At 36.2% G+C, this 13,151-nt stretch overlaps 1 protein-coding gene across 1 annotated transcript in view; it reads right to left on the bottom strand.

The window, feature by feature from the left end:
* Positions 1-55: 55 nt before the first annotated feature.
* Positions 56-13,151, bottom strand: part of fmnl1b (formin-like 1b) — a 57,481-nt gene continuing 44,385 nt past the window's right edge. The window contains exons 21-26 of the mRNA XM_056451107.1: positions 11,044-11,173; positions 6,671-6,834; positions 5,867-5,968; positions 2,808-2,906; positions 1,825-1,930; positions 56-556 (exon numbers count right to left, since the gene is read on the bottom strand). Of these exons, the coding sequence (XP_056307082.1) occupies positions 456-556; positions 1,825-1,930; positions 2,808-2,906; positions 5,867-5,968; positions 6,671-6,834; positions 11,044-11,173 (702 nt within the window). The 3' untranslated portion in view covers positions 56-455. The remainder of the gene's footprint in view (positions 557-1,824; positions 1,931-2,807; positions 2,907-5,866; positions 5,969-6,670; positions 6,835-11,043; positions 11,174-13,151) is intronic.

Below are 13,151 nucleotides of genomic sequence, written 5' to 3'. Positions count from 1 at the left end.
AAATCTTATACAAGAACTATGACAAATAATTTGATCAATATTTCAGAAACCGCATTTAAATATTACCAGTATTGAATTCAGCTAGTGTATTAAGGTTCTTTGAAGGTGACGGCCAACATTAAAACGGTAAACATTTTTGAAAATGACACACTCAAAACATATGTATTTCAATATAAACATTAAGAGTAAGTGAAATGTGAAGTGCAGGAAGGACTTTCATGGCACTATATATGCTGGGGGTGTGAATTAAGATTTAAAATGATTAGTGATTTAAAAAGTCCCTGTATTTGGTGCCCATGAAAGAGTGGGAAGCCTGGTCCTCGTAATCCAAACGCTTTAAATGATACTTACTGCGTTCTTTTGATATTTAAAATGTAATATAACAAGTATAAAATACATTTCGCTTATGGAGAGTCCTCGTAAACCACATATACAAGTGTGTGTGTGTGTGTGTTTCAGAGAGAGATGTCTGTGGACACAGGCAGTTGTTGAGCTGGTTTCCACTTGGCGCTTCTTCGTCCTCCGTCTGCTCTGATGTACGGCTGATTTCTCAGATCTGCACACAAAGAGACGCTCATCAAGACTTTTGCACATAATATACACCTGCAATATTGGCATCTATTCAGTTGGTCTTGATTTATTAATTATAAATATGTGTTTACATGAATATTCTAGACATTTTACACACGAGTCGACACAAATGGTCATAATATTTTTGAAAGATTTTGGATTTGTAGCATTTATTTTGCATGGATGTAAATATCTATAGTAATGTGGCTTATTATTAGTCCTCATTATTAGTTGTTTCCAAATATTTCCCAAATGATGTTTAACAGAGCAAGGAATTTTTCACAGTATTTCCTATAATATTATTTCTTCTGGAGAAAGTCGTATTTGTTTAATTTCGGGTAGAATCAATGCTTTTAAAAAAAACAAAACATTTTAAGGTCAACATTATTAGCCCCTTTAAGCATTATTTTTTGCCATTGTCTACAGAAAAAAAACACTGTTATACAATGACTTGCCTAATTACTCTAACCTAATTAACCTAATTAAGCCTTTAAATGTTGTTTAAATGTCACTTTAAGCTGAATACTAGCTTCCTGAAGAATATCTCAAATAAATCATTGATTAGAGATGAGTTATTAAAACTATTATGTTTAGAAATGTGTTGAAAAAAATCTTCGGGCCCACTTTATATTAAGTGTCCTTAACTACTATGTACTTACACTGAGATTAATAATTTGTTACAGTGTACTTATTGTGTAAATATATGCATTTACTGTGTACTTATGCTTGATTAAAAACCTGTAAGTAGTTACATCTGTAATTAAATTCTGTAATTACATTTGTAAATACACTGTTGACTATTGCTTACACCTTAACCCACCCTTAAACCTACCCATACCACCAAACCTGTCCATAACCCTACCCCTATCCCAACTCAAGAGCACCACAAGAGTTCTCAAATACATTATGAACACGGTAAGTACATTGTATTTATTTTTTGTTCCAAGTACATAGTAGTTAAGGACACCTAATATAAAGTGGGACCAAATCTTCTCTCTGTTAAACAGAAATTGGGGAAAAATATACAGGGGGCTAATAATTCTGCATAATTCTGCATTATGTCTTAAACTTTTTACAAATTGTAAAGTTAATTTTACATTTATTTGAAGATATTTTATCGTATTATATTCATTTTCTTATTTTATCTTTTTTTTTTTAACCAATTCCCCTAACATTTCAAAGACCCCCTTGTTTACAGGTGTGCTGCTGTATTGTGTTTGATGGTGGTGATTTGTAATAAACTCTGAGAGTGACCTGTGATGATGTCCTCGATAGCTCCGTCTTTTCCCTCTCGCACCAGCGGCGACATCTGTCTGCGCTTGAGCTCCGAGATCAGATCCAGCTGAGGTAAACGCAGCGGCTGACACACACACACACACACACACACACACACACACACACACACACACACACACACACACACATACACACACAGCAAGGTTATTATACTGCAGTTTTGCATTTTTAATTAGTTTTATTTCAATACTATTTTTAAATTTGCTGTAAATTTCATTGTCAGTTTTATTTTGTGAAGAAATTTCTATTCATTCATTCATTTTCTTTTCGGCTTAGTCCCTTTATTAATCAGGGGTCGCCACAGCGGAATGAACCGCCAACTTATCCAGCATATGTTTTTACGCTTTTAGTGTTTCTCTCAACCGCAGCAGGTCAGGTTTTCCTCCACAGAATGAGAGCTTATTAATTCTAAAACTGATTATTTATATTTGCTAATCAATATTTGATTTCAGTTTATTTTCAGTTTTTAGTTTAGTTTGTTTTTCATTGATTCTTTTATTTTCCTTCAGCCTAGTCTCTATTTCAGAGGTCGCCACAGCAAAATTCGCCAACAATTCCAGCATATGTTTTACTCAGTGGATGCCCTTCCAGCTGCAACCCAGTACTGGGAATCACCCATACACGCGCACATTCACACACCAGTTTAGTTAATCCAATTCACCTATAGTGCATGTGTTTGGACTCTGGAGGAAACCAGAGCACCTGTAGGAAACCTACGCCCACACGGGGAGAACATGCAAACTCCACACAGAAATGCCAAATGACCCAGCCGGGACTCAAATCAGCGACCTGTGAGGCAACAGTGCTAAACACTGAGCCACTGTGCCGCCCAGTTTGTTTTTGATTTAAGAAAATTTTAGATTATTTCAGTTAATAATAAGAGTTTTAGCCTTATTGCACAATGTGTGTGTGTGTGTGTGTGTGTGTGTGTGTGTGTTCACCTTCTGCCTGTGCACCGGAGCATCAGAGAACCGTAGATCTGCAGTTTCTTCACTCTCAGAGAGTGTCTTCCTGCGTTGATCAATCTCCTGTTCACACAGCTGACAACATGTACACACACACACACACACACCACTTATTTCAACATTTGTACACAAGTATAGCATTTTGTTACATTTATTTTAGATTACTGTAAATATATGATGTGTTTTGTTTTATTGCTCTTTTAATGTAAATAGTTAACATTTTAGTTTAAGTACCAACTCTCACTGTTAACTACTGGGTTTTTAACCTGTCTATTATTAGGATAATAGATATTTATTAGTGCTTATTAAGAACATAATCTCATTAAATCTTATTCTACATCCATAATCCTAGCCAATAACCCAACTACTACCTTAATAACTATTCATAATCGCCAAACTAAGAGTTTATTGAGCTAAAAGTGTTTGTTAACAGGTAATTAATAGTAAGTTTTATATATACCTTATACTAAAGCAGGGGTAGGGAACCTTTGGCTCTGGAGCCACATGCGGCTCTTTGACTAAAAATATGTGGCTCTACAGCTGTCTCTCTTTAATAACAGTTCAAACTCAGTTTCCTATTGAAAATACAATTACAATTCTGTTTATATTGTATTTTCTACAGCAAAATGAATAAGAACTCTGTTTACAATAAAAGGATGATTCAACCAATGGGCATATGTGGTGCTGTGGTTTAACTTGAACTCGCAACAACAATAAAGGGCAAGTTATATTTCTTACATTTCTGTGGTACATTTCTATGGTAACTTAAATTTCTATGGTAACTTTACGGTCGTAAATTCAAACATTCACGAGTGGCAAAGGCAAAAAGGAAAAAAAATCTGTAAATTGTCCTTTCCTAATACATTGTGATGCGTCATATTTGTTTAGTATCCGTGACGTCTCCCATAGTTTTCTCAACACTGCAAAAGAAGCTACAAGTAGGCGCGTCCAACTGTCGCCATTTTGTTTGCGCGTCATCGCACCCACGTCGGTATACCAAACAAGGGCAAAGAGGCGGGGAGTGAGCAGAGCAACAGACACCTGCTGGCATTTTGCTTAGACCTGGCTTAGATAGAGTTTACTTTGGGAAACGCTTAATACTTTATTACTTGTTACTCATTTGTGTTCTGACCACATGTGCTTGGCTGTATACTATATCAATAAAGGGTTTAGACTTTTAAAAACCCTGTTGTAAGTTAATACATTGAGCCACTAAACATTGTTCTTATGACGTTTTTCTACAGGAGTAAAACGCGAATTCCTTTCAAACACTTCAGATATAGTCTGTGTTAGTAAATACAAGACTATTGATGAACTCCAGCATAACACTGTATGACAACGCTTCAGATGACTGATCTAGAGCCTACAGCTAATCAATCTGTCACATTCTTGAGTGCTTTACGGGTCTAAAGAAATTATAAATGATAAATGATCTTAAATAAAACAAATACATTTATAGAGTTGGTAAATAAGTATGGGAAACATGGGAAATGGAGACCACGTGAATGGTTTGTGAGCACAATTAAGTGCACACAGCATACCATATCATCTGATAATTGTAAGAAATAAGTCCAAAAGGCAGCTGACTGTGTAAAGCCACATAAAACAACACAAAAATACGATGAATATGCCGAGTTCAGTGGCTAATCTGCCGGATTCAGCTGAGGTGAAGTGACGGCGACCAGCGAGACCTAGCTGTCACTCAAGTGGCCACGCCCTTAATTATGCAAACTTAATATAACCTAATATAAAGGAAATGGATGAGTTATAAAAAAAATTCACCCCCCTCACAGTTGTCATGGAGGGTAATAATAGCTATATGAACCAAAATCGTTCTTTGTACCAGGCTGTAAACACCTTTTTTTCTGCTGTAAAGTTGGCCATTTTAACAGTGGGCTCAATTGAAATTTGCTCCATATGGAGCCAGGACTAGCAAAATTTCGATGAATTGCAGTTTCGGGAGAGCAGGAGGTTGCCGCTTGGCATGGACATAAATAAAGATTTTGTTTATAAATAAATTAAGGTTTTGTTATACACACACACCACATGTGGCTCTTTAAAAATGCATTTGATAAAAACAATCTGAAAAGGCTCTTTGCTGAAAAAAGATTCCTGACCCCTGTACTAAAGCATGACCGAAAAATATTATACCCCTTTTCATAAGATGTGAAATAAATCTATAATGTCCCCAGAATGTGTGTTTGTGTGTAGTTTTTAGGGTTGGGTTGATAGACGATGCCATCGTCTATCACCGATAGACATCATGATGCTGAGCCGGCATCGAGATCCTCCGCCCCGCCCCCATCGCAGCAGCAACCCACTCTCGAAAAATACACAGTTATGCACTGTTTACACAAATACGTCTTAGTATTTTACAACTAAAACGATCCACGTCCACACTGTTGTTTCATCTAACATTTCTGAAAAGCCCTCCTTCGAACTATACCACTGAAAACACACATCACGCGACCGCACACACCCTCTTGTCATGCTGCAGAGTATGCGCACATCTGGGAGACGTTTTCCTATATCTACACATATGTCTGTCCAAACAGCTTAAAAAGTAGATTTTTCACCATAGGTGCCCTTTAATGTTGCCACTCTTCAGAGAAAGACTGAAAATACGGGAAAATACTTTTACAGGATGATAGCGGGATAGAACTGTAAAATACAGGAGAGTCCCGGGAAAAACGGGAGGGTTGACAGGTATGAGCTACAGTATATTTTTGATTTATTTTAAAGTTTCAAGTTCAAAAAGAAAGACTAGTAGAGTTTGTCTACAAGAAAATACTACTTCATTTAAATTTCTACTCTCATTATGTTTACTTCAAACACTGTGAGTGCGAGTAAGAGTAAAATGCGAGTAAAATGCGAGTAAAAATGTGAGTAAGTTTGACTTCCCCCTATCAAAGTGTTTTGTTTGTTTGTTTTCAGCATCTTCATGGTTTTGTTGGCTAACAGCGACAGCAGTGTAATGTACAGTATGTGTGTAAGATAATCAGTGTGTGTGTGTGTGTGTCTGATGATTTCTCCACCTTGTATGCTTTAATGAAGCGTGTGAAGACGGGGAAGAAGGCGGACGGAGGGGTGGATTTGGGATTCTCTCCGAAATACTCCACCACAGACTGATAGGCTTCCTGTGGACACACATGCAGAAGGTGTTAGTGTGTGTGTGTGTGTGTGTGTGTGTGTGTGTGTGTGTGTGGTCCTGGTATTTATTACATTATCAGGACCAAATTTCCCCTCATGTGTAGTAATATCAGTAATTTGTGACCTTGTGGGGACATTTATTTAGTCCCCATGAGGAAAACGTCGCATAAATCACACATTGAAGAATTGTGAAAATGTAAAACTCCAAGGGGTAGGGGGATACAATATAGAAACTGTGCAGTATAAAAATAATTATGTCTATGGGAAGACCCCATAAACCATGAAAACTCAATGTGTGTGTGGCTCTGTTTGTGTATGTGTACAGAAACATATACGCATATATAGATATGCACAGACACATACTCAGACTCAAACAGATACACACCTACAGACACATATACTGTATACATGCACAGACACAAACACTTACAGACACACAAATTGGCACCCAGACACAGAAACACACACATACAAACACAGACACAGTGTTTTTTTGTCTGTCTGTTTGTATCTGTATGTGTTTGTGTCTGCGTCTGTGTGTGTGTGTATGTGTGCGCGCGTGTGTGTGTGTGTGTATGTGCGCGTGTGTGTGTGTGTGCGTGTGTGTGTGTGTGCGTGTGTGTGTGTGTGTGTGTGTGTGCGTGTGTGTGTGTGTGTGTGTGTGTGTGCGCGTCAAGATGTTTTCTGACCTGTGCTGTTGTGCTGTCCTTGATGAGTGTTTCCAGCAGGCCTCTGTTAGTGCGGATGAAGTGTGTGAGGACGCTGCTGTCCTGCTGCTGCTCCAGCTCTTTACACACCACATCCATCCCCTTCTGCAGAGAGCACACGTCTGACAGCACGCTGTCCAGAGACACTGACACACACACACGTTTATTTAACTACAGCACAAACTCTACAGAACATTGCATAGACTTCTGTTCTTTTTTAAACACATACTTATACATTTTCTTTTGATTTTACATTAAATATTTTATAAATAGGCGAAGCAGTGGACCAGTAGGTAGTGCTGTCGCCTCGCAGCAAGAAGGTCGCTGGTTTGAGCCTCGACTGGGTCGGTTGGCGTTTCTGTGTGGAGTTTGCATGTTCTCCTTGCGTTCGCGTGGGTTTCCTCCGGGTGCTCCGGTTTCCCCCACAGTCCAAAGACATGCGGTACAGGTGAATTGGGTAAGCTAAATTGTTCATAGTGTATGAGTGTGAATGAGTGTGTGTGTGAATGTTTCCCAGAGATGGGTTGCAGCTGGAAGGACATCCGCTGTGTAAAACATATGCTGGATAAGTTGGCAGTTCATTCCACTGTGGCGACCCCAGATTAATAAAGGAACTAAGCCGAAAAGAAAAGAAAATAATCACAAAGGAGTGAAATATATCAATACTATTAACTATTTTTATACATTTAAAAATATTTTATATTAAAATATAATAAGACATTGAAGGTGTAACTTTAACTAAACACATCAAAATAATCAAAATAATAATAACATTTAAATAAATGTATTTGATCAATTTTACATATGTAAAGAGAAAAATAAAAACAATTTTATTAAAATATATAATATCAATAAATAGAAACATAATAAAAATAAATTTAAAAAATATTTTATTTAATTATTCAAAATCTATGTAAAGAGCAAAAAAAACCTTGACATTTGTCAATATTTTAAAAATATTTTTAAAGAAACAGTAATAGGCAACAATTATTCTAACAATTTAGATGACCTTGTTCTGTGCATTTCTGTAAGGCCATTTAAAAGAAGTAAAGCACTTTTAGCACTTTTAATATAATTGATATAAGAACATAAGAGAATAATAATAATATATTATTATATTTTTAATATATAATAAATCGAATGGTTTTTTTTTGGCATATAAAATCACTGTAATATGCTTCAGATCTGTTGTACTTACATATGTGTGAATATGTGTTTCGTTTTGTTCTGAAAACAAAATTTTCTTAGGGGAAGCTAATAACATTAGGTCTCATTCACTAATAATTGTGTACGCAACAGGTCAAACTTTTGCATCATCTCCAAATTACCCCATCATGCAGACACAGTGTTGGGGAGGTTACTTTGGAAATGTAATAGATTACAGATTACAAATTATCCTATTTAAAATGTAATAAGTAGTGTACCTTTTCAATTACTTTATAAAAGTAAAGTAACTGATTACATCTGATTACTTTTTGATTACTTTTATGTTTCTAATAGATATTTTAAACTAAATCATTTTCAAGCATTTACACAGAGCAGGTGTGATCTTACAGTAGCTCTGTTTACAGTTAGAATGTCAAAATCTCTCATCATTTGAATTAAGATTATATTAATTTAATGTTAAAGTACGCCACCACAAAACCAGACCTTATAACAAATGTTCACTGTTGTTACAAAATCAAAATTGTAGTTAGTTGTGCAGGGTGATTTTTGTGGCATTTGCAATAAAACATACATCTAAGCTATTTTCGCAATTTTCATTTTTAAATCGAAGCAACTTAAAGTCAATCATATCTTATTGAACAATAAAACTGCCAATGAAACATGAGGGAGAATTGTTCATTTCAATTATTTACAGTAAATAATATGCTGTACCAAACAGAAACAACTTATAGTACATAACAGCAGAAACAAAAAATCCAATAAAAGCATGTGTTACACATTTACAATACTATAGTCATTTAAAGTAAAGGGAAATATTTAGGAATGAGCATTATATTGTATATATATTTACAACTCTTCATTAATAAATGACACTACATAATGTAGTATCATCAGTAACTATCATGAACTAATAGTAATTACCATAGTATACTTTAGCCTTTACTACAGTAAACTATATACACTGTAAAAAATAAATCCGTAAAAAAAAGGCAGCTGTGGTTGCCAGCCGGGGTCCCCCTCACTTTTAGAGACAGACCATTTAGAAACAGGTGCTTAATAATTATATGAATGTATGATCTCATACAGCCCAACATCCCCCCCCCCCACCCCCCACCCCCCACACACACACACATTTAAAATGCCCTCTATGCCCCTGGCTGCCAATGCTTTACCGTTAAAAATACGGTACAAACCGTAAGAGTAATTTCTCATTTTTACAGTAAACTACCGTATTTTATTATTTTACAGAGGTAATATGTCTGTATTTTGAATTACCAACATCTACACATCTTTTACACAAATAGACACAATAACACAGCCATATGCAGGTGGTGATGAGGAAGTTACATACTGAACCAATGCTCATCACAAACAACTTTTCCCACAAGCAGAAAAGTGTATCAGTGTGTAGAAGGTGCTCAGTGTCATTCACACAGCTACTAAACACCAGTATAGTAACACACGTAACATTAAAGTCATGAAATAAACATTGTTTATCAACATTAGATGTAATATAAATCTCTAATGTACAGAACTGATGGGGAAACAACTAAAAAGATCCATAATAATGTCAACAAAAAGCATAGAAAGTGATGTGCCATGCAGGGAATTCTGGGAAAGTCAATTTACGGTTATTCGCCGTATATATTAAGGAAACGTACTGTTAACCAGGTCACGGATTTGTACTGAAGCAGTTTTACAGTTTTTTTACCGTTGAAATCACGGCCATTTTTTACAGTGTAGACCTCCTCTCCCTCAGTCCTCTTTCCTTCAAGGAAATGTCTCGTGTTAGCCTTATTGGTTGGTAACATCACCGACCAGAGCAAGAGGTGGCAGTTACGCACCATAAAGTTTGTGTGGACCACCGAAAAACAGGTAGAATAAAAAAATAATAATTCTCGCCGTCATATGGATTTACTTTCATCGACACCGGCCTCACAGCTCTGTGAATGTCGGTGCTGTCACTTATTGATCCGCGATTGGTAAATGTAGCTTGTGTGGATGCTACTGCGCTGCTTGGCTTAAAATAATAGCTTTGCTACTATCTAAATCAAAGCTATTTGATTTAGAAAGAGAAATGTAGTTATAGCAGAATAGCAGCGCTTTAATAAATGACCTTAGCAGAAGGCAGGGTGCTTATCAAAAACAGGCAAAGCAGCAGATTAATATTATTCAACATATCCCAGATTTTTAAACACTATTATTAGATGTAACCCCTTTTCTAATCTTTAACATTTTCATAAGTAACTGTAATTTAATTACACATTTCTTCTGAGTAACTGTAACAAATTACTGTTACTTTTATTTTGTAATTAAATTACGTAACGCCGTTACTTGTAACTAGTTACTCCCCAACCCTGTGTAGATATAAATTTAATTCAAATTATTCTCCATTCTGTTTAAAGTTGAAGAAGGGGATTTTATGCATTGTATTTGGAGTTGTATATATATATATATATATATATATATATATATATATATATATAAAAGGCTGTTGGGTACAGATTTGTAGGAGACTAAGCCCTATATTTAATACAAGATGTGACTTCGACTCTCTTAACCTTTTGTCAGGTCTTGCTGATAATAATTTGAAGAGTGCAAGAAACAGGAAGTTGTTTAACTTTCTTACCTATGCTGCCCGTAAGTATATATTTCTCAATTGCATATCTGATAAACCACCATAATATTCGATCTTATGTCATTGGAATATATTACAAACTGGTCAAGGAGGGAAAAGTGTTTATCAGATCTGGACTCCTTTCCTTGAGTATGTAGGTCGCGGGATTTCAGGTACATTTTTGAAAACCTTAGATCACCATATACCTTGGTTAATTTATGTATTCTTCTATTATTATTATTACTTTCTGTATTTTTGTGTCTTTTTATCTTCATTTTGTGCTGTGATGTGATTGTGTAGACTTTTCGTATTTATTCACATGTATTTATACACATGTATAGTTCTTAAAAAGGTTCTTTGAATTTGGAGCCCACATGCACAACAAAGTTAGTAATTTAATAGATGCATGTCCAAACTAGCTTTATATAAGGACTTTCCACATAGCAGCGCTCATCAAGAGTAAGTTATGGGAAGACAAATTATGAATGGAAAATATATAATTCTGGCACCGAGACAAAAGAAAGGGAACTGTAACTATAATGAAGGTGTGTGTGTGTGTGTGTTTACTCACCGAGTGCTGCTTTATCCAGAAAATGCAGTTCGCTGTGGAAGTTGCTGAGCTGAGGGTATTTGTCTTGAATGATGCTGACGATGAAATGCAGGAGCGTCTGTTTGCGGTCTGTAGACTTCATGTCCAGGAGCTTCACAAAACATGCAACAAATGTGTGAAAAACTGACTTTGTGAAGCGAAACAACAGCAAATGAGACTTAAACATTAGCCGAAATTCTTAAAGTGGTGCCTGTAAATCAAATTTTGCTAGTCAGTAATGTCATCTTTTCTTTTATTTATGCAAAACAAATAACTTTGATACAACTCATAATGACATGCTAACATATAAAACATACAGTACTAGCAACAATTCTCATACTCAGTAACAGAGAATGTATTTATGTTCGACTCATTCGTTTATTCCTTTTCTTTTCGGCTTAGTGTCGCCACAGCGGAATCAACCGCCAACTTATCTAGCATATGTTTTTTACGCAGCAGATGCCCTTCCAGCTGCAACCCATCACTGGGAAACACCCACTTTCATTCACACACATATATAGAAACAATTTAGCCTACCCAATTCACCTATACCACATGTCTTTAGACTTGTGCGTGAAACCGGAGCACCCGGAGGTGACCCAACCCAGGCTCGAACCAGCGACCTTCTTGCTGTGAGGCGAGAGCGCTACCCACTGCACCACCGTGCTGCACTCGACTTATTCAGTAAATGAGCAATTCCAGCGTTATGGATGTGACATTTGCAGCAAAAATTCAAAACATAAATTCACAGAGAAAGTATATGTTAACATTATACTGAAACATCTCTTTATATTTTGAGGCCAGCTTCCAGCCTCCGCCGCTGAGACTGCAGCTCTGCACAAGACGTTTGGCCAGCGGAGAAATTAAAATGGTCGTGCCCAACTGAGTCTGGTTTCTCTCAAGGTTTTTTTTCTTCACTTTCGCCATTTAGTGAAGGTTTTTTTCCCTCTCCGCTGTCACCACTAGCTTGCATGGTTCAGGATCTGTAGAGCTGCGCATCGTTGGATTTGCTCTTCAGTGTTTGGACTCTCAGTAGTGATTATTAAACCACAATGAACTGAGCTAAACTGAACTGAACTTAAACACTAAAAACTGAACTACACTGTTCCTATTTAGTATGACCTTTTATGTGAAGCTGCTTTGACACAATCTACATTGTATAAGCGCCATACAAATAAATGTGAATTGAATTGAATTTTCCAAAACAACTCACCACAGAGTTAAGGAATCAAAAATATCAATCTGTAAACAACTTTGAGGTTTATATGAGGCAAATAAGCCTGCGTTATGGATGTGACAAAAAAAGTTAGCGAGTTTACAGTATAAGACATACTTTGTAGAAATTCTGTGAATAAAACTGCACAGCCCAATAGAAACAATGCTAATCTAAAGAATAAAAGTTGGCTCTCTATTGAACAAATATGATTGATTTTAATTTGCTCAACATTTTTGCATATGAGGAATAAGTGTCGTTATGGATGTGACATCTCTTCGTTATGGATGTGACATGTAAAATTGCCACCTGTATGATTTTGGTAAATCAAATATAACTGAGACATTTGAGAGTATTTTTAGAGTACTGTAAAATACACGCCTACACAAAAAACCTAGAAAGGGTTTCAATATTTTAGTGAAAACTAAATTTATTTCATGGCAAGCTTGACATTTGCATGGAATTGCTCATGTGCATCACACACGAGCAGAAAAAAAATGAATCCATGTAAATTATTAATGAACTACTCCTCCAATCCAAACAAAAAGTAAAATAAACATAAACGATGACCACAGTTTTACAACAAGATCTAATGCTTTTCCTAGCTACAGTATAGCAGTCATCCTTTCCATAAGCATATGTTCTAACATTAAATTCAACAAATAATCAATGTTTAATGAATGTTTATTTTTCCAATGTTCAGAAAGATAAAGGTTTCCAATAGCTTTTGTTTATCTGGCTTTGGGTGGCACGGTGGCTCTGCTTAGCACTGTTGCCTTACAGCAAGAAGGTTACTAGTTCGAGTCCAAGCTGGGCCAGTTGACATTTCTGTGTGGAGTTTGCATGTTCTCCCTGTGTTGGTGTGGGTTTCATCTGT

The sequence above is a fragment of the Danio aesculapii genome, chromosome 24 (genome assembly GCF_903798145.1).
Source record: "Danio aesculapii chromosome 24, fDanAes4.1, whole genome shotgun sequence".
In the NCBI taxonomy this organism is placed as follows: domain Eukaryota; kingdom Metazoa; phylum Chordata; class Actinopteri; order Cypriniformes; family Danionidae; genus Danio; species Danio aesculapii.
This window is presented reverse-complemented; position numbering and strand designations above follow the sequence as displayed.